This window comes from Lepus europaeus, chromosome 15, assembly GCF_033115175.1.
Source record: "Lepus europaeus isolate LE1 chromosome 15, mLepTim1.pri, whole genome shotgun sequence".
Lineage (NCBI taxonomy): Eukaryota > Metazoa > Chordata > Mammalia > Lagomorpha > Leporidae > Lepus > Lepus europaeus.
The window spans coordinates 89,012,333-89,034,966 of NC_084841.1; the positions used below are offsets into that span (position 1 = coordinate 89,012,333).

Sequence of the window (22,634 nt, forward strand, 5' to 3'; positions counted from 1 at the left end):
AAACATAAAACCTTAAAAAAAAAAAAAAAACTGAAACAATAAGCAATGGTCCAATACCATATTTTTAAATTGTTTTTCTGAAACTGTCTCTTCCTATTTAAAATACTTTGTCTAAGTTACACAGCAAGGGTCAGTTCGGACATCACTCTCGTTGTGTGGTGAAAGTGAATGATGTCCTCGGGACCTCACAGCAGATATCATCAAGAGGTTCAGCGAGGGCCGTCAGGGCTCCCAGCAGGCCCTGCTGTTTCCCCTGGAGACAACTCTGGGCTCTGGAGGGCATCGAATCGTGCGAGCCCCTGTCAGGGACCTGCACAGATGCAAACAGGGAGTTTGCCTACTTACAAACTGCACGTTCTGCAAACTCGGTCCCCTGAGCCATGCATCCTGGACATACGGCCTCACTTCAGGACACAGTTGGCCAGGTCTTCAACAAGACACGCAAGGGTCTGTGTTCACCGTTGTGCACTGAAAGAAAAGGGAGCATAAGCACTCAGGGTGCTACCTAGTTTTATTCTTCCATGAAAAAAAGTACGGAGGCTGGTGACCAGGGTGTTTTTATTAACTTGGGTTTAATTTTAAGCTGATGCAGGATTTTAAGGGCAATGATCCGATTCAAGACTTGTTAGCAAGACTGCAGAGGTGGGCAGCATGGCTCCAGGTTCCCCTTCCCACCATCTTTGTCCTCCCTTTCCTCTCCAGCTCAGTGTGCTTCCTGTCTGATGTTTGCAATGACAGCCTCTGGCATGGAGCCTGATGACAGTCTTTATTTAAGGGGGGGAGGGGGTGGGTGGAAAGGGAGACTGACTGCTAGCTAGCTCTCATCTATTCGTCCATTTCTCCACGCCCGTGCCAGGCCAGCGCTTGACGTCGGGAGCCAGGAACTCAGTCCAGGTCTGACATACGGGCGGCAGGGACCAATGTGAGCCATTACTGCTGCCTTCCAAGGTGCACAGTAGCAGGAAGCTGGAGTCCGGGTCTGGAGCTGGCAGTCAAACCCAGGTCCATCTGTTGTGAGATGCAGAAATGGGCCTTAGTCACTCGATGTTTTACATCCTCCCTGGAGTTCTATTGCTTCAACAAGAACCCTTCGTCCCACTACCACCACCAAGAAAGGAATTAGGAAAACTATTTTGTGTGAAGTCAAGGGATTGGTGTTGCTCAGTTTTTTATATTATTCCATGTAGTTCATCCTGTAGTCAGAATGCTGGAGTAGAAGTGAGAAAGAGAGGCCTGCACTTGGAAAATACAACTCGATTTGCACTTAAGCACAGGGGGAAACATTAGCAATCTTAGGTCCTTGGGAGTTTAGCTGTCTGCTTGAGCTCTTTATAAAATAGACTTTGTACCCCTTGTGAAACAGCTTTTGATTACAGCAAGCGGCCCAAGTCTCCTCTGTAACACAGATGGTGTTTTATGTGTTTTACTGCACATGGTTCCAAACTTGAGAAGTGGGACTATAAAGGTTAGTGTGTACAAAAATTGGGCTCAATATTGGCCCATATCATACTCAAATACCGGGCAAAATCGGCGTGGTATCAACAGTGAGCAGCTAGGACACTCGGGCATTATTTGGTCAGCCACTGTTCCAAGGGCTCTATGTACATTAGGTCAGCTCTGTGTGGTAGGAATAGCTACCCCTAATTCACATAGAAGGAAAGTGGATCTTTGAGGCTGCACACCTTGCCAGTGGCTACAGCATTAGTAATTTGAGATGAGGTTAACCAGGTCTGTACATCAGAACCCTGTTCTGTAATACTCTTTCCTAGTGCATGTGGGTATCGATTTTGACTTTAAACAACTTGAAAGAACCATGAAACAGACTCCTTATAGCTCCGTATCCAATCTAAAGTCAATCCACACCAGCTTAAGCTCAGCTGCCAAGAGACCCCCTCCCCCCTCTGGCATCCTGGGTCTGTGGTCACACCTGCCACCTTCTCTTCCTCCCAGATGACACTGCCAGTGTGCAGGTAGAACTCGCGCTCAGTCCCTTGGACTGTCGTAGAAGGCCAATGGTACGTAGGATAGAGTGGGGTGGGTTGAGCTTTTATCTCCTGAGCTTCCCTAAGTCTAAACAGGGAAATAGAGAATGGACTGTAAAGGAAATGCTTATGGAGCTGGAGTTGAGTAGATGCTAAGTGAAGCTGTTTCCTCCGCTTTAATTATCTGTTGAAACTGAAGGCGTGAATGACATGGTGAAGCCTTTCAGTTTTGGAAAATGAGGACTGTCAGAAATGATATGCCCACTTTTAAATATTAATTCTGATTGCTGCATGATCAAAATAGACATACTGGGTCTTTTCTGGACACTTTTATGTTGAAGTCAGAATCTTACACATGCCGTTACATCACCGAGTACAGGAATTTGCCTCAAGGTGGGCGGGTGCTCTGCCCAGGGCTTACTGTGCCTGGACTGTTTCATGGCCAACTCTCCAATACCTTTCACTAAGGCAGGAGGGCCACTGAGCCTCAAGAAATGTAGCGCCTGCAGCTCTTGAAAGCTGTGCTTGGACAGGAAGGTACACATGGCCATTTCTTATATCCCATCCTTGAGAGCATGCGTCAAGGTCAAAAGCACCATGGGCTAACCAGGGGAAATCCCAGAGCAAGCCAAGACCTGGAAATAAGAGCTGGCTCTCTAGAAAACTGCTACCCTGCTGACTGGGCAGACTTGGATCCTTGTCCTGCTCTTGGGCAGGCCCTGAAGTCCTTGGAAGAGGGAGGAGCTCAAAAGGGGAGGGCGGGGGAGGCAAAACAAGGTGGAAGCATAAGATAACTGCAGGTGAGACCTTGTAGAAAAAGAAGAGGGATTGGAGGGATATTTAAGGAAGTAAAGACAGGAGGGAGGGGTCAATCAGTTTTGGTGACATTTTTAGCATTCAGGTTTTGAGGAATGTATTTCTTCTGGAATTTTTCAAAGGCACTCACTAACAATATCCCTGTATTGTTTAGCCTGTGTCTGAGAATAAAACGTATGTTACTTGAAATACTCCAGAATAGGCTACTACAGGTAAGGGTGTAGACAGGATAACCTGAGTTCTTTGGCCAGGACAGTGCAGAGAAAGTAAACCCCGTTCTTTATAGAACTGTAGTAAAGATTTACCGTATTAGAAGGCTCAGCAGGGCACACTGGACCCTGGAACTTTTTTGGTTTATCTGGATGAAATACTCATAGAATTCTACCATGTCTCCTGGTATTGTTCCTACATTTTTGACATCAAATATAAAAGGACAACATAACCACAAAAATGGAAGACACAGAATCTATGCCAACATCACTGACCTTTGAGTAGCAATAGATTTTGTATCCAATGTTTTTAGTGACTACAGTGCACACCATTTTCCCCCAGTGCTTTGGAAGACATGAGCACACTATGTATGTATGCCTTCTAGGTACCGGGGAAGACTTTCTACATGACCCAACCCAGTCTAAGTGGAGTAAACCATCATCCAAAGCTATCCTTGGCCAGATGGCCTATAAGCATAGCACATTTCATTGTACAAAGTACCTCCCGAAGCTCCCTCACGATTCTTCTGTCTTTAATTATAGCAGAAAACGGCCCCCGTCTCCTGGTGGAAGCAGAGCAGGCCAAGGTGTTCTCACACCGTGGTGGCAATGTTACCCTGCCGTGCAAATTCTACCGAGACCCCACAGCGTTTGGCTCAGGAATCCACAAAATCCGAATCAAGTGGACCAAGCTAACTTCAGATTACCTCAGGGAAGTGGATGTCTTTGTTTCCATGGGATACCACAAGAAAACCTACGGAGGCTACCAGGGCAGAGTGTTCCTGAAGGGCGGCAGCGAGAACGACGCGTCCCTTGTCATCACCGACCTCACCCTGGAGGATTATGGGAGATACAAGTGTGAGGTGATTGAAGGGCTGGAAGACGACACTGCTGTGGTAGCGTTAGACTTACAAGGTAGGTATCTGTTAGTCGTATTGAACTTGGACGTGATCATTAATCATGGCTCTTTCTTTCTCGTGATGAAGAATATCTAGTGGTTGCCATGGCAATGATAGGACAACCAGAACACCACCACAGCCCGTTTGATTCTTTTGTATTCTGCAGTCAGCGCTGTGATTCCAGCTTGCATATTTGCAAGGTGCACACAATGCTCTTGCCCAAAATTGAAACTATTTGCAACTAGGAGGCACAGGCCTTGGAACTGAATTAGTCATTTTCAGAAACTGCCTTATGCTATTCAAAATTTAAATCCCATTATATGGTTATGGAGAAATTCAGATTGGATTCTCTATTACGTTTCTAAAATTATCTGTTTCAAAGCAATGGCTAGTATTATAAAAGACATCTGCTAACTAAGATATACGTAATTGTGTTCCGTAGAATTTCTGCAAAAACTTTAAAAAGTAAACTCTAAATTCGTTTAAAAATTCTTATAAAGGAGTACTTTTTCCCCAATGGCCCAGAGTGCCTTGTACTTTGGATACCAAATGGTCAAGGCATTTTGGGGGGAATTTCGTTTCTTAAGTACGGCATTTCTTCAGCAGGTTCAAAAACAATTTGTGCATAAAGCTGTATGAATTGAAAATGTCCTCACCCACCCTCACCTCGCCTCTCTCCAGCACTCACCCTTTAGAAGGGGAGGGGAACACTTTTTCTGCAAGGGACATTTGGATATTTATAGCATCATTCACAGGGTCAACTTAAACATTAGCCCGCTAAAGATGTATTGGATTTTGGGTCCCCCTCTGGTTATCTTGGGGCAAAACCAAATGATTTCATAGGCATCACCCAATCCAGTGACTGGACACTTCCCAGCCCTGTCGGGAAAAACCTCTCCTTAGTTTATCATGCATCTCCATACATCTTGTTTTCCATGAACATTGGCGTTAACTTTATGCAGAGCAATGAATGTTGGCTGCACTGATTGAGCACTTTGCTTCCTGACATACATCCGACCAGACTTTCGGTGTGTGTTTCCCAGAAGCTCCCCTCACCTCCCAGGACAGATTCTACAATGAAAAATCGGATTTCTAAATTCTCACTGGATGCCACTGCATGGTGTTCTGGCTTTGCGTGTCAGTTCTGCTCTTCCATGGTTTGAAGATCAGATTTTGCATGTGGTGGAGGGTAAGGCACCATGAAGTCAAGTCAAGGCTTCTTCCAGGGCATGGTTAGAAGTGCTAAAGGGAACTGTAGGAAGAAACTGTGTCCTAACATCCTGAATCACCATGGTCGCCAGGCTTAGGTTCCACTCCCCCATCACAGGAAATGCACAGGAGCCGAGTGAGTGTGCTCCAAGACACTGATTCAGTTGGTCAATATCTACAGCTGCTGCTCTGGTGCCAGGAGCTACAAAGAATTCCAAGACTGTTTTCATTTAAGACTCTTAACAAAATGATGCAGAATTCAGTAACCTAGGAGTACAGATTGCTATAATCATATGCACTACTTGTTCTGCTCATTTTTCAGTGACCTTGCCTTCATTGAGACTTAAGGAAAAGGTATTGTGGCTAGACCTGCACAGTGATAACCAAGGGCCATGGATGAAGTCTAAGCTTTTCTCCACTATGATCACAGGAGGGAGTTCTGATGGGGTTGATGGGAGTAGAAATTGTAGAAAGGCACAGCATTTAGCAGCTTACAGCTTCAGAAGTGAAAGGCCCCCAAGTTACTTGGACTATTTGGCACCTGTCCTTTGGTCATACTGAACCAGTGTGCCCATGAGAGCTGTTCAATACCCCCCTTCACAACTGTGATATTCTTATAGCATCTTGTACAGACTTCCAGGATAGCTCTAATCACATGTTGTTTTGTAAATATTTGCAAATGTGTCTGTACCTGCTAAACATGATCTCTTGTAGGGAGTCTAGTGCCAAAGTTACAAACAAATTTTCCACACAAGCATTTACCTTCTCAAATACAAAAAGTGTGCAGGCAATGGGGGGGAAAGCACTCTAAGGATTAAAGAGCTGCTCCACTTCCTGTCCAGCTCCCTGCTAATGAGCCTGGGAAAGCAGCAGAGGATGGCCAAAGTCCTTGGGCCTCTGCCACCCATGGAGACCCAGATGCAGCCCCTGGCTTCGTCCTGGCCTGGCCCAACACCAGCTATTGCTACCATTTGGGGAATGAACCAACAGACTGAAGATCTCTCTTGCACTCTTCTCAAATCAATCTTTAGGGAAAAATTATGCTGTAACTCTTATATTGTACTACTTTGATGCTGGTTAAGATGGGGCCAGATACATAAAAACCATCTCAGTATTTTCAGAAATAGAAAAATGAGATAAATGCACAGCTTCAAAGGCATTAAGGAAGGCAAAATTACTTGTGCTACAGGGTTTCTGCCTTTTTGTTACTAGAAATATGTACTTTATGGTGTTACTGAAATTAGCTTTTGTGTATACCAGGCTTTAAAAACTCTGGAAAAGTGTAACAAATTGGTATTCATTTGCCAACAAATAAAATGAATGGGCTATATGATACAAACCTTAAATAACACGTCCTCCAAATATCTCAGCTGACCTCTCTCTCCATACCCCTTGGTATTATTTTCCAGGTGATGTGCCACCCTCATCTATCCACTTGTGACACATACCAACCCTTTAGGGAAAAGGCAAGAGCCTTGGTTGTATTTTGATTTATAACTATGTAGGATAAATCAATCAGATATTACATGGAAAATAATCCTAAGCCCTTCTTTTCTACCTATGAATATTTATTTTTATAATTTTTTACAAAGAGAACAGTTGTCATGTAGTTGGTAGATAGAATTCTAAGAAAAAGATACTTCCCTCCTCCCACCACCCCACCTTCCTCCCTTCCTTTTTGCAGTTTTTGTGATAATGCAGTTTTAATTTATTTAGTGGAATATTAAGTCTAAGACTATGAAGAGTTCCACAACTCAAAAGACCACTGTTCAGCAGAAATATAGACAAGGGCTATAAACAACATCCCAAGATGTCAGTTTCATTCACATACAATAAATATTTTATACTCTATGTTAGCTACCACAACTCAGAGAAAATATGATATTTGTCTTTTGGAATCTGGCATATTTCACTAATCTTATGGTCTCCAGTTACATTCATCTTGTTGCAAAAATCAGGATTTCATTGTTTATGGTATTTTTTTAATACTGGATAAAATTTGGCAACAATTTGCTCCATAATGCAATTGTAAAAAATCAGTTTTTCAACAGAGCTGAGGAGGTTCCTGTAATGCAATGTTGAAATCTTAACTAGATGGAAGTAAAATAGGTAAAGTACTGACAAGCTTGCAGTTCCAGAAGTCCCTGCTTGAAAAACACCTGATTGTTGAAATGTGTGCACCAGGTATGCACAATACAGTGCAGCTTTTTAAACTTCGGTGAGTGAGGCACAGAAGTTGAACTTGAGTTTCTTGAAATACGTTCTTTGCCGCATCGTCAGCATTAATTAAAATTTAAAGAAGTCCTTGAGTTGATATGATAGTAAGTTGACCATTTATTTTTGCAATTGAAAATTACTAAAATTTTAACGTAAGATTTTGCTTTGACTTTAATTACTGTATGAGTGTTTAAAAGCAACTAAAAATAGATTATCCTGGATTTGAAACGAAATCCTGTTTCAGTAACAATCAGTGACTGTTGAAGGACAAATTACTAAAGAAAATTCGATGCTTAATGCTCACAAGCATTCGCCAAATTATACCACATGGAACTGAAACCTGAAAATTGTCCAGATTATTAATTAGAACAGCCTACAGTCTCTGCAGCTATCACCTTGAACCATTTGGGAAATGGAACTCATCCTGAATGGCTTATATCATGCATCAGTTGGAGGCCCTTTGAGATTTCAGTTGAGGTCCAGCTGCAAAGGAATGGCTACTGGATGAACCATAGAGCTCTCGTCCATTACATCCTCAGGGATGCTGCGAGAGGGTACAAGGCACAAGGGCACACGAGGTCTGCAACACTGCAGAATCTTGCTGGCTGGCTTCCTCCCGGGGAGCCTGGACAGAGCCCTTCTCAGACAGAACCCTCTGCAGGCATGCCCACCCCTCACCACAGCAGGAGCCGGTGGCAACCGACTCGTTTCCTCCCGCTATCTGGCTCTGGTTCAGCTCACAGATCCCTCGGCCAAGAACCTGAGAAGGCAGGAGGAGCTCAGGAAGCCTTCTTGGCTCGCTGCCTGTAGCAGACAGTGCCAGCTGGACAGCCCTGGGGGACAAACGTGCCGTAACGAGGCTTCCAGGGTATGCAGCTGACCCGAGTCTACTGCTATTTCCTTGTCTAGAGTCTTCCAAGACAATGCATCAAAGAACATATTTCCTGTGCACAGGTGACGCTCTGAGTGAATTGTCTGTCGGTAAAGGGTCTATAGGCCCATAAAACAGCACCTGGGATGTAACCCACCAAGTTTACTATGTCAGTGGGACAAGCTTTTGTGTGTAAGCTGCTATAGTATTTTTAAGAGGACACGAAAACTCCACAACAAGCCCTGGAAAATTCACTTGAAACTTTGTCCTGTTCATTATGGGTCAGAAACAGTGGTCTTTCTCAAAGTGGAGCAGGTGGCACAACTTAGCTTTTTAATCTGCAAACCCCCATCCTTTCAAGAACTTGCACAGAGCATGGTGAGAAAGCGGTTGTTTGGCCAAAAGCTGTAACGACCAGAAATGGTGCTTTGGAAAGTCATGGCATCTTCCCAAAGGCACCTGCCAAGTTGCTCTGTCCACATTTACCAAGGAATTCTGCCCACTACAAGTTAATTCTTCAGTGATAATCAATTAACAAATGTCTTAGTAGCTGATTAAGTTAGGAAAGTTCAGGGAAGCATTTTTTTCCTATTTGTGCTAAGAATGTTTTTGAAAACCTTAATTTCAGTTTGCAGTATATATATATGGAAGCTCCAGAGTAGTAATGGATATATTTTTAAGCAAGGGCTCTTATTTTAGTTGCACTATACCAGGGTGAAAAACAAGGTAAGATTAAGAACTGCATTAAAAGTTAGAACAGATGGGGCTGGCGTTGTGACATAATGGATTCAGCTGTCACCTCTGATGCTAGCATCCCATGTGACCACTGTCTCGAGAGTCAACTGCTCCACTTCCAATCCAGCTCCCTACTAATGCAGATCCTGGGCAGGCAGTGCATGTACTTGGGCCCCCGCCACCCATGGGAGAGACCCAGTAGGAGTTGCAGGCTCCTGGCTTTGGCCTGGCCCAGTCTCAGCTACTGCAGCCATTTGGGGAGTGAACCGCTGGGTGGAAGATTTCCGTCTCCCTGTCTCCCTCTATGTCATGCTGCCTTTAAAATTTTTTTGAAGTTGAGACGGATAAATAACCATGGTGCTATTGATGCAGGGATGCATCACTTTCCAGAACTGTCTGGTTCTTGTGATTAGGTATGTGAAGGAATTAAGACTTTCCCCAAAGAAAAAGGGCACCGGGTGAAAGTTAATCTGCCAGTTTTTAGGAGCGCAGGTGTAAGGCTACATAAAACAAACCACATACGAATGATTACTACAGAAATGCTGAGAATCTCAATCCTTGATGTCCACGCCCCTGGGGCCACACTGCGCTTTTCCCAAGTGGAAAGGGCTCAGTCGCAATCCGGTTTCAGATTAAGCAGCAAGGTAAGTTCTCAGGGAGAGCCGTTGAGAAGCGAACACCTCCAGACAAACATTCATTTTCAGAAAGAAGAATTTTAACGATGCTTGGACTCTGAAGTCATCAAACCGCTGGGCTAATTATGGGGAAGGGTGCTTAGAGCTGAGCAGCTGTTCCAAGTTGACCAAACATCGCCCCCTCGTCTGCTGGCATCAGCTAGGCTTGGCTCGGAGCTGTGCTGACCGCTTGCCTTCTCCCCTGGACAGGTGTGGTATTCCCCTACTTCCCACGCCTGGGGCGCTACAACCTCAACTTCCACGAGGCGCAGCAGGCCTGCCTGGAGCAGGACGCTGTCATCGCCTCCTTTGACCAGCTCTACGACGCCTGGCGGGGCGGGCTGGACTGGTGCAACGCCGGCTGGCTGAGCGACGGCTCGGTGCAGTACCCCATCACCAAGCCCAGGGAGCCCTGTGGGGGCCAGAACACAGTGCCCGGCGTCAGGAACTACGGGTTCTGGGATAAAGACAAAAGCAGATACGATGTGTTCTGTTTCACATCCAACTTCAACGGTAAGACGTCCACCACCCCGCCTTCCTTCCCACTCTACACTGCCATCTGAGCTGTAACATGGCACTGCGCGTTTGGTCTTATTTGCATAAAGACCAAAAAAGCCTTGGAAGCTTGGCTGTCGTTTGAAAAGATCTAAGAAATTATTCCAGCACTGGAAGTCCAGGCAGAGGCAAACGTTACATCAGCCTGGTGCCTTGTTGCTTTCTTGCAGCTCCCAGCTCTTCTCCACGCAGGGCCAGATTCGTCATTTGCCCCATGACAAAAGGGCGGGCCTGTGGCCTAGTGGTTAAGATACCTGCTCCCCATATGAGAGGCCTGGTTCTGCTCTTAATTCCAGCTTCCTGGGGCTGCCCACCGCAGGCGGTAGTGGGTTGGCTCTAGTAGTTGGGCCTTTGTCAGGCACACAGGAGATGGGAATTGAGTTCATGGCACCCGACTGTAGCCTGGCTTAGCCCTGGCTGTTGCAAGCATGTGGGGAGTGAACCAGCAGATGGCCAGTCTTTGTGTACCCCCAGTCTGTCTCTCCCTCTTTGTCTCTCTGCCAACAATAGGAAGAAAATGGAAAGAAGAAAAGGATGGAAAGGGGGCTTTTCTGCTCAAAAATGAGTAGAAAAGTGTGGGACCTTGTATAACACACAGGTCACACACCCATGAAGCAAGCCCTGGTCCCATCATTTTATCTTTTCAATCCCAACCAACATGTTTGGGGGGAAAATGGAACAGGGTCGGGGTCAACAAACGTTCACTGTAAATAGTTTCAGGCTTTGCTGGCCCTAGGGTCTGTCTCTACTGCTCTACACCGTTATGGGTGTCGGCATCCGGCAGATGGCTGGGCTCAAGGCCATCTCGCTAACACCCACGCTAGGTTCCAGAGCTGCAGTTTGCCGACATCTAGAACCAAGACAGACTAACCCTCAGCCACTGTTCCAGGGCCCTTGACCCTCGGCTGTTATCACATCTCAGTCCAGAGAGAAGGGGCAAGCATTCATTTGTACTTGAATTACCTGTGCGTAAGGAGAGGCAGAGGATGGCACATCCCAGTGTGTAGTCAGAGAGGAGATCTGGTTCTCTTAAACCTGCACCTGGGATGACTGAGAAAATCACGAGTGGTATGTATGATGTCACTCAGCTGGTTTGGGTTTCTACATGTGTTTAACACATACGGAAGGAACCCAGTCATTAGCGCTGTCCAGGAAGGGGTTGTGACGAACCTGTCTTTCCTGTGCATTCAACAAATGGTGAGGCATCAGGGCTCCAGCAGATCAAAGTGGCAAACAATCAACAAATTCATTGCTGCTAGTGAGCACAGGCGGGCTGGATTCTCATGCCGAGTCCGTCGGATTCGCAGCAAGTGACTTCCTGTACTTTATGCATTTTCGCGCCCTAGTCTTTGACAGAGAATAATGTCTTATTGATACCTGTGCTGAAAAGGACTTGAGGGCTTTTGATTTTTTTCTTAAATGGACTTTTATAGCAGGAAATTTTTTTTGATCCTTTCACATTCAAATTCTGCCTCTCCAGAAACTTGTGCTGGGATCCAGTCTGCTATGGCTAGAATTTCAATAGCTCTTGCTTTCACGGGCGAATTCTGTCTTCTCTAGGCCACAGAAGGGCTTTTTAGTCACTAATTAGCCGACAGAAACCGCATCTGGCATTGCCCTCGTCTCGCTAAAGCCTTCAAAGGCCACGCCTGCCCACATATTAGGGGGCAAGGGAAAAACTCGATGTACCGGGGAACGCCCTAGGGACTCCAGTTAATTGCCAGCCCCTCGTTCCGACAACTTTAAGGGTGCTGCTCCTTGCCGCCCGTGTCATGGAGAAGGGCTTGTGTGTCTCGCGTCCTCCTCCTCGGTGTGGCAGACGGCCCAGTGACCCCCTCTCCTCCTGTCCGCAGGCCGCTTTTACTACCTGATCCACCCCACCAAACTGACCTACGACGAGGCAGTGCAAGCCTGTCTCAACGACGGTGCTCAGATCGCCAAAGTGGGCCAGATCTTCGCCGCCTGGAAGCTGCTGGGGTATGACCGCTGCGACGCCGGCTGGCTGGCCGATGGCAGCGTGCGCTACCCCATCTCTCGGCCCCGGAGGCGCTGCAGCCCTACCGAGGCGGCCGTGCGCTTCGTGGGGTTCCCAGACAAAAAGCATAAGCTGTATGGTGTCTACTGCTTCCGAGCCTACAACTGAGGGTGCCCCGTGTTCAAGTCATGAAGAACATGGGAAAGGTTCTTTTCAATATGAACTCATGCAAGTTACCAAAACTGTGATAACCCTTTTTTTACTTACTGTAAAGAGTCATTTTCATAAAGACCAATTCATTGATTTGTTTTTGTAAAGCTATCATTCGATATATATTATAAATTAATATAATTTTAAGGGAAATGCTACATAAGGCGGCGTTAGAGCCGAACCTTTTAAGCTACGTCATCCCTACAGAATACCCTCTCCTGGACGGGGCATGCAATAGCTTGAGAATTGCTAGAATCAAATCAAGGCAAGTAAAGCTACTCAGAGAAGCAGCTCCCACAAGCACAAATTTTACACATTTCTACGGTTTTGAAATGCACTACAGTAAACCAGTTAGAGCAACAGATTTGAAATACGGGCTTCTTTACATCAACAGTCTTGAGAAATTGCACGCAACTGTTCCACAGGGGAACAATCTATACTTTTCTAAAAGTTCCTATTGCCAAGTTTCCACGAGTATTTTACTCTTAAATCCTGCCTTTTTTGACCCAAACAAAAGAAAATCCATATGGACTTCAGTCCCTAGTGACAAGCACAGTTAGAACCCCTTACTAATCCCACGTACAGGAAGTGTGAGACGTCCATAAGCAGGTAATGTTTCATCAGTGAGACACTCCTAGTTCTAATTAAATCACACACGTCTGAGAATTGTTTCAACTTTTGAGTAGCTTTACAGAGTTATATTTAAATTCTAAGGGCCGTTTGCTAAGCAGCATTTAGCATCTACTCAGGGCAGTTATAGAGAAACTGCTGGACAGAAAAGTTGTAAAATGTAGCAGCTTCACTTCATGTTAGCCTATGAAATGTTATTGTCCTATAAAAATAACTTTAAACTATTTAATGTTTTTTTTCTTATTTACGCTACGTGGAAAAGCTCTAAATTACAAAACAAATGAATGAATAACTCTATTCTTGCCTAACCAACAAAGATCCAGGTTTCAAAATTCTTGCTGTTCCTATTTGTAAATACACTAGAAAGCCCAACTGGTGCCTGAACTTGGGAAAACGTATCAGCAGTGTAGTTGTTAACCTTCTCCCAAAAAGAAAGACGTCTTGGATGCTGAAGCTAGCATCCAAGAGTTTACACTAAAATCTTCAGGGCTTTCAATGAAAGGGTAAATCTAGCTTCAGAAAAACAACTTTCCACATTAGCAGCTCCAATCTAAATAAAGCTCTGTTTTCCTACATTTTTATGACTGTTGAGACCCCCCCACACACAGACACACAGGGACCAATATTTGTATTCAGATTGCATTTCATGGTTTCCCATTGTTTCGCAATGAGTTCTAATAAATGGGATTTAGTCTAATAATCCAAGTATGACCTAGCTGGTGTGCTTTCCTGAATGTTTTATGTAGATTTTCCTCCCATAAACATGAGTAAATAAATCTGTTTCTTGAATTGATTGTGGTTGCATTAAAGCTGTCATAATTCTAATCCATTTACTCCATCAATGTAGTTATGTGTGTGGAAGGTATAGAACAATTGGAAGGCCATGAAACCGTATAGATATTTGTATGTTATCTAGACAAACTATTGTAAATAAAAGTAGGTCCTTTCCTTCATCAAAGCTGATCTGGAAGGCTTCAGATGCTTTCTTATTAAAAGACAACAGTGTATGCATGCACATTGTTAAAGCTTGGTTGGATATGAAATAGTACAACACTCTAAGTCCAAAGACATTGTGAGGTTGACTTCCAACATTGCCGGAATAATTGTAACTTCCCGAATGACCTAGAATAAGATGAGTGTATTATTTTAAAAAGAAGACTATCTCCAAAATGGCGACTCTGACGCCTCAGATACTGAGGTGTGCTCACTGGAGGGAGCTCTACTGGAACGTTCATTACCTATTACAAGAAAAATGTGAGAAGAAATTTCTATGGAGGCAAGTAGATAATTTTCAGTTATCACAGAATTTTATCTTTATAATGCTTAGCATGCTAGTACTTCTTAACCTTTGAATACTTATTAGTATGGGAATTGGTGCTCATCAAAATTCCTGGAGTGACTGTTAGCAGATTAAAATCTATACCAATTGCACACCAGATTTTCATTCTTGTTAAAAAAAATCTCTACAGAATGAATACTGGTGAGCAAGAATTTTTATCTTCTGATTCAACTAAAGGAATCAGAATCCTCATACCTTTTGGACTCCCGACTGAATAAGGGGTCTTTTTAAATATTCTCATTTTGCTGTTTTCTCATTAAATGTCTGTTTTCCTACTCCATTCCCTCAATGACAACGTCTGAAAGAGGGCTTGTACGGAGCTAACCTTTCTAACACAAAGTGGGTGCGACACTGGCAGATTCAGAAATCACTCCTTACACTGGTGCCAAGAATATCCGAGAAGTGAGATGAGAAATTGGCTTAGGAAATCTTGTTTACATCATCCTATCCATAATTAGCCCTTGTGACCCATATGGGGGATAAAGTGTATCTGCACATTTCACTTACATCAGAAAACCCCAACAGACAAGCATTTTACACACAAAGACAGTAGACATGGAAGCGAGTTGATTACATGAACACTGGAACCATCTTTGAGTGACTGCTGCCACATTTTTATCACAGTGATTTTTAGCCAACAACAGTATTTGTAAAAATCAACTGTCTCATAGAAAGGGGGCCGGAACCTGTCAAAGGCTTATCTGATGCCATCGTATTGTCGCTTATATTTTGGCAATTAGAAGTAGATTCAATGGAGATTCCCATTTGGTTGCAGGCAGCCATACTGGGTCTCTTGACTTCAATACTCCAAAGAATATGGTGGTCTCATGGAGTAACTGACCGCTAAGTAGGAGAGGGTTGAAAGAAACCAGTCGCCAATTTTTGGTGCAGACTGCATCGACAAAGATGAGGGAATGGCTTACATGCTTTGCTGAGAAGGTAACTGTTGTAGTACACTACTACCAGACACAGCAGTGGTGTGCAATGAAAAAATACAGAAGTCTCTAAGCTACTTGAGTAAAAAATCAGCATTACAGGAATTTAATGATACTGAGTACAGATTTGAGGAGAAGAACCAATCTGTATGACAAAAATGTTTTCATTTTCTGTAAGATACAACGAACTGGTGGTAAACATTAAAGGTTAATTTTGTCTCACTGCAGTATCTTTTGGTTTTTCTGAGTTGTAAATTCTTAGTGACTTCTCTTAGTAAATTACATTAATTGCAAAAAAAAAAAAAGGCATTTTATCCTTCCTTGTCCGACACAATTGAGTTTCCACTGTAGGCAGCAGCTATTTCTCAGAATTCGGCCAAGTTAAAGAAAAAAAGCACATCTATGGCACTGCTAATGGTACCATTCAGAATCTAATGGTACTATCTAGAATCTATTGACTTGTTCTGTTTGTCTGTTATTCAAAGCATAATTTATTGTGCTCGCCTGTTGAACCAAGCCAGAAATCTCTGGTGCATGGACTAGATTAATATACTCCAAGATCCTTTGTGACTTCACTTCTCTGTATTAAATTTTTTATTTTCACAATAAAGTCCTTTACCCTTGCACTTTACATACCAAGAGTAAGAAAATATTTTCTACTGTTTCCATCCCTACTCTGAATTTGCTATGTGAAAAATAACTTCGTAATTTTCCCAATGTATAAACACAGATAGCTGGGTGTTAGGAGCTAATACTTATTCTGTGACTTCAGTGAAACTGACTTCCATGACTTAGGGTTGTTGACATTCAAACAGAAGAGTATACTTTAAAATCGTTCCAATACTGTTTTGGAAGACTGAACAGCCTTGAGGGAGCAAACATACCAGTCGTGATACCAAAGTAAACCATCATCATTCAGTGTTTCAATTCTTAGTCAAAGGATAGCTTTGTTTTACTAGCAATTATGCATAAGATTACAGCCTGGTAACATACAAAACCTGCTTGGTACTGAAACAGAAGGACCTTACAATACTGAAAAACCTCCCTACCAAGTGACCAGGCTGAATGCTAAAACTTCTTGAGCAGCATGGGCTGTGTCCATGATGGCCACGTGCAACGAGGGTTAAAAATGCTGAGGATTGTTAGGGAGTGTGATAGATACATTAAGAAATGGACAGGAAAGGCACTTCCTCTCCTACCTCCATGTCTAGGACCTCGGCTACTCTTCCAGTGGCTCTGCAGGCTTTGCTTCTCCGTAAATGGAATTTTCAGGTAGTTGACAGCAGACCACCAGCCCCCCTCCCCCGGCTAGGGGAAGTGCACTGCACATGTTTGTCTCCAGTAAGCATCAAACAAAGCTTGTTTTCTGAATGCTGCTTTCAAGCCAGTACATTTCCGTCACTTGCACAGCCACTTCTCTCGAACAATGCCAGCCAGCTCAGGGTATGATTCTGAGCCTTCCGTGATGTGAAGCAAATTCCCTTCTCAGTTCATCTTTGCTGCTCTCCTGTCCACTGGGGCCGTCCAGTATCTCATGCCTCAGCTATCAATAGATGGATCTTTGCTTTAGTTGGTTTTCAACAACAGCCCAAGTTTGGTTAATTCAGTGAGCATCGTCAGGCTGCAGAGCAAGCCGATTCCCCACTACCCAACAATGGAATGATTGGCTTTTTCAACCAATAAAAGATTCTTGGAAGGCAACAGAGTTCTAAGAATGCTGTGTATTTCTATTTTTCTTTCTGGGCAAAGAGCCAAATTGCCAGCTCTTTATCTTGCATGAGATAGCTATGGGATTTTTTTTCTTTACGTGGGTGTGGGTATGTGAATGAGTGTGTTAAGTTTCTTAAATGCTTCTGCCTTAGAATTTTCATCAATGAAAATTCTGCTGGCCAAAATTTATGTGCAGAAAGCAGAGGATAAGAAGCAAGCAAGCATTTCAGGGACTATGGGAAGCCCTTCTTCGAAGAGGATGAGACTCTTGCATTTGCTTGCATTACTCCGACAAACTGGTGCCTATGAGCTGGCTGCCGAAAGCCCAGGAGGAAGCTAAGTAGTCCCTTGTCTTTCCTCCTGTGCCCTAATTTTGCCAAACTGAACGTCCTTCCTCGGCCAAAGATGCCTGCTCCTGTGATGAGAGGCAAGGTTCCAGGGGGCGAGAAGCGAATTCCACTCTGATAGAAAGGATATTGTATCAAAGCCAATTTTCCATAGGGTGCAGGTGAGCAGCCAGTGTGCTGGTCAAACAGTCGTGCCAGGCACCTGGGAATCACCTGGCAGCTGAAGTCAGACACTGAGGCCGGAGCCCCCCCCACCAGCATGCGCTACCCTACAGTTAGAACCAAGGCTACAACCTGGATATCAGGATTTTTTTAAACAAGCCCCTGCCACTGGTTCTAATAAGCAGCCAGGATTGAGGAGATGTTTAGGGGAAAACCGAAAGTCCTCCCATGGATACATGGTTAGTTTAATATTTATAACCAACAATGAGAATAAGAAGCACAGAACCGGCTTCAACTGGATTGAAATTAAAATATTCTTTGTCTATATAAATTGTATTATGTGTATTTGAGGCTTACAGCATGTTATGGGATATGTGTAAATATAACAGGTACTATAGCAAAGCGGATTCATGTTTTATCTCACAGTCACTTTGTGACAAGACCAGCCAAAATATGATTGTTTAACAAAAATCCCAGATACAATTCTTGAATCATCATCTATTCCTCTTATTCAACCCAGAACATTCCCATATTAGTAGCTAGGTATTCAATAAGTTATCCATCTGCCTGCCCCATCATTGTCACTCCTCAAACTGTTTATACATTAGTCCCCCCTCAGCTTCTGTCCCATCTAAAGCACCATCATCAAGGCTATAAAATAGTTACACAGAAATATTTTGGGGACAAGAATTCAAACTCTACATTGAGGTCAACGGCTTCTGAGATTTCAATTAGAGCTCAGAGAAAAAGAATGCTTTACATCCCAACTGTGGGACCTCAGATGGAGAAATCAACAGAACGCCAGCGAGGCAGAGCACTGGGGTTGGGGAAGATGGAGAGAACGCCCGAGAGAAGAAAGCCTTCCCCCCTCGTGCTCAGGGAGCACGTACGATTCAGTAGAATCCGTTGACAGCTGCCAACTTTTTCAAACTCTTAACGGCACATACGGAAGCAGTTAAGGTCCTGTTGTTTTCCAAAAGCGTGATATTTATTTTATGGCATCATGCTTTCCACGTTTATCAGTAATTTGCTCATCACATGAAAGATAACGATGGTTCATCATCTGCAGACACAGCCGGATAGCCAGGTTCCAAGTCCATAGAGAAGAGCCTCCAGGCCACAGTTCAAGTCCAGCTCTGCCTCCTATTGTCTATGGCCATGGTTTCACTATCTAAAAGCAAAGCTATTCATTTGCATGATATCATTCATGTCTTCCTCATAGGGTTATACAATTGAAAGAGTTCTGGTAATAGCTCACACTATATACCACATTGTGCCAAGTATTTGACGTATAGTCCTTCTGTATCCCACAGAACCCTGTAAAGATGGCTATTATTACCTTTATGGTTCAAATGGGGACCTGAAGACCTGGTGAAGTTAAATGACTTTCCCAGGGCCATGTAGCTTCAGAATGGCAAAGCAAAGGGTTAAGTGAAGAAGATCCAAAGACTTTCCCCCTTGCCACCTGTGCTAGACTTGATGTCATGTAAAAACATGGAACAGCTCTGGGCATGCAAAGAGCACTAAGTATGGGCTGTTATTCTATTATAGTCTGTCTGTGGAGTTTGTGGGACAAATCAAGAAACAAGCCTCAGTTTTCTCATCTGAATAATCGGGTTCATAGCATCAACACTACAAGGTGGTCTTTTTAATAAACGGCACCATTTCACAGTATGACACTACCATTCACGATGGTATCTGCCCTGAAATATGTTGTTTTTAGTGCACTCATGCACCCAATGATGATGTGTTGATCAATGACGGAATCCATAAACCATGGTAGTCCTGTGTAATCACACCACCTAGTGATGTTACAGCCATCAGAGTTTCTCTAAGTACACTCTGCGGAGTTTTCACAGTAAGAAATCACCTGACACATTCCTCAGAACACATCCCATGCGTAAGCAACACATGCTTCTATTCAAATCATGAACATCAAACCATTAAATGCTTAGTTGGCATGTACTCTTGGCTGATAAAACTGTTTCCAAAAGCATAGACATACTAATGTTTTAATAATCCTTGACTCTTACCTCAATTCTCACATAGTGCTATTGATATAGTTTGAAAACAAATATTTTTTAAGATTTATTTATATACTTGAAAGAGTACAGAGAGGCAGAGGCAGAGGCAGACAAAGTCTTCCATCCTCTGGATCACTCCCCAAATGGCCGCAATGGCCAGGGCTGCGCCAATCCGAAGCCAGGAGCCAGGAGCTCCCTCTGGATTTCCTATTGGGTGGCAGGGGCTCAGGGGCTTGGGCCATCTTCCACTGCTTTCTCAGGCCATAGCAGAGACCTGGATCAGAAGTGGAGCAGCTGGGGCCGGCACTGTGGTGTACTGGGTAAAGCCACTGCCTGTAGTGCTGGCATCCCACATGGGTGCTGATTCAAATCCTGGCTGCTCCACTTCCAGTCCAGCTCTCTGCTATGCCCTGGGAAAGCAGTGGAGGATGGCCTAAGTGCTTGGTCCCCTGCACCTGCATGAGAGACCAGGAAGAAGCTCCTGGCTCCAGATCAGAGCAATTCCAGCTGTTGCGGCCAATTGGAGAGTGAACCAGTGAATTGAAGACCTCTCTCTCCCTTTCCTTCTCCCTCTCCCTCTCCTCTTCCTGTGTAACTCTGACTTTCAAATGAAATGAAATAAATCATTTTTAAAAAAAAAGTGAAGCCACAATGCCAGCCCTAGCAAATATTTTCCTATCATTAATAAATTAACATATCCACAGTAAAAATGCTAAAAATTTTAGATAAGCACAAAAAACAAATAAAGAAGACCACTCATAATCCAAATATCCAGGGGCTGATGCTGTGACGTAACGGGTAAAAGCCGCCACCTGCAGTGCCGGCATCCCGTATGGACCCTAGTTCAAGTCCTGGCAGCTCAACTTCCAATCTAGCTCTCCACTATGGCCTGGGAAAGGAGTAGAAGATGGCCCAGAGGCTTGGACCCCTGCATCCACATGGGCGACCAAGAAGCAGCTCCTGGCTCCTGGCTTCAGATCAGCACAGCTCTGGCCATTGAGGCCATTTGGAGAGTGAACCAGTGGATGGAAGTTCTCTCTCTCTATCTATCTCTGAAATGAGTAAAATCTTTTTAAAAAATGATGGAAAGGGAATTAAGAAGAGACAGTATTTTCCAGTACAGTAACAGGTGTACATCCCAGAACAGTGGCTTCTACACTGGATTTCCTTGAAACTTAGAGTTCCTTAGGACCTCCCAGTACTCATTTAAGGAGACAAGTTCACCCTCAACAGCTTTTTTTTTTTTTTTTTTTTTTTTGACAGGCAGAGTTAGAGACAGAGAGAAAGGTTTTCCTTTTTCTGTTGGTTCGCCCCCCCAATGGCCACTACAGCCAGCACGCTGCACTGATCCAAAGGCAGGAGCCAGGTGCTTCCTCCTGGTCTACCCATGCAGGTGCAGGGCCCAAGCACTTGGGCCATCCTCCACTGCCTTCCCAGGCCATAGCAGAGAGCTGGACTGGAAGAGGGGCAACCGGGACAGACCTGGTGCCCCAACCGGGACTAGAACCCGGGGTGCTGGCGCCGCAGGTGGAAGATTAGCCAAGTGAGCTGCGGCACCGGCCTCATCCTCATCAGCTTTATGTGACAAAAGTCAAAGATGTCCTTCCGGGAGGAAAATTCCCTGCCCCCCAATGGGTCTAAAAAAATAGTATTTTTTTAAATTTATTTAAATGTCAGAATTACACAGAGACAAGGAGAGGCAGAGAGAGGTCTTCAATCTCCTGGTTCACTCCCCCATCGGCTGCAGCAGCCAGAGCTGTGCCAATCCAAAGCCAAGAATCAGGAGCCTCCTCCAGATATCCCACGTGGGTGCAGGGGCCCAAGAACTTAGGCAATCCTTTACTGCTTTCCCAGGTCACCGCAGAGAGCTGGATCAGAAATGGAGCATCCGGGAATCAACCCAGCTCCTATATGGGATAAAATAAGTAAATAAACACTTACAAAATTCAAATAACCAAGAAAAATATCTTGCTCAATTTTGCTTTAAAACATGTCTGTGAATACATACGTGATGGGTTTTAAAAAAGTTAGATCATCCTTAGATTCTAATCATGTGCTTAATTAAGTCAGCTGTAGAAAACACGAGTGTATAAGCTGCATCACAAGATGTGGTGATGTTCCTAACGGACCTGTAGGCACAGCTGTTATGTCTGCTACAGCTCACCTCGGTGCAGGCGAGAGATACGATCATGCAATTCACTAATGAACGAACTTGAAACCCACTAGGAGGGAGACTCAAAGGACTTCCCGCAGCCCCTCTGGGTTCCTTAGTTCTGAGGCTCTTGGAGAAAGCAAAAGTGCACAGGTCTAGGACCTGTACTGGCAACACGAGACAGGCCCGCCCCTTCCTACCCTGACGGCCAACCAGAAGCCTTGGAGGTTCTGCAGTAACATGCTTTGGGCAAGCGAGGTGGGGACTCGATTTTGTATCTTCCCCACTGGGAAAGAAACTCTGAATCAAGAAAAAGATGAAAATCAATTATTTGGATGAAAAAGGGTAACTATTATGGGGTGCATATTCCTTATCTGAAATACTTGGCACCAGAAGTATAGAGATTTGTATTTTTTTCCGATTTGGGGATATTTTCATACACACAGTGAGATGTCTTGGGGATGGGACACAGTCCAAACATGAAATTCATGTGTGTTTTGCATACACCTTGTACACAGAGCCTAAAGGTATTGTATACAATATTTTTGGTGCATCCGCATTTTGACAACAACTTGTCACCCTAGCACAGATGTGGAATTTCCCATCCAAGGTGTCATGTCCGTGCTCAGAAAGTTTCAGATATGGGAACAGCTTAGATTTCAGATTTTCAGATTAGCAATGTGTAAGCCATGGTAAGAAAGGCGCATGTAATACGACGACAGCTAAGTGTTGTTACATTAAGTACAGCATAAACTGATGAAGTGTGCCAAGTTCATTGAAAACCGGCTACAAAGAGCCAGAGAATAAAGTACAGCCCCGGAGTTTTGAGACTTCATGGCAGGAGCACCATGTAGGGTATAGCCGGAATGCTTGGGAACACTCCGTATACAGCATAACAACATAACTAGATACTACTGCCCAGGGCTCACGGAATTCCATGGGGGAAGCTATCTCTGAACACCTGTCTACAGAAACGTCCTCGT

At 44.2% G+C, this 22,634-nt stretch overlaps 1 protein-coding gene across 2 annotated transcripts in view; it reads left to right on the forward strand.

The window, feature by feature from the left end:
• The window catches only part of HAPLN1 (hyaluronan and proteoglycan link protein 1), a 75,618-nt gene extending 59,743 nt beyond the window's left edge, over nt 1-15,875 (forward strand). The window contains exons 3-5 of one of the 2 annotated variants that reach the window (XM_062212444.1): nt 3,551-3,922; nt 9,823-10,125; nt 12,021-15,875. In XM_062212444.1, coding sequence (XP_062068428.1) covers nt 3,551-3,922; nt 9,823-10,125; nt 12,021-12,310 — 965 coding nt within the window. In that variant the 3' untranslated portion in view covers nt 12,311-15,875. The remainder of the gene's footprint in view (nt 1-3,550; nt 3,923-9,822; nt 10,126-12,020) is intronic. The other variant, XM_062212445.1, reaches the window with a different exon arrangement.
• Nucleotides 15,876-22,634: the final 6,759 nt, after the last annotated feature.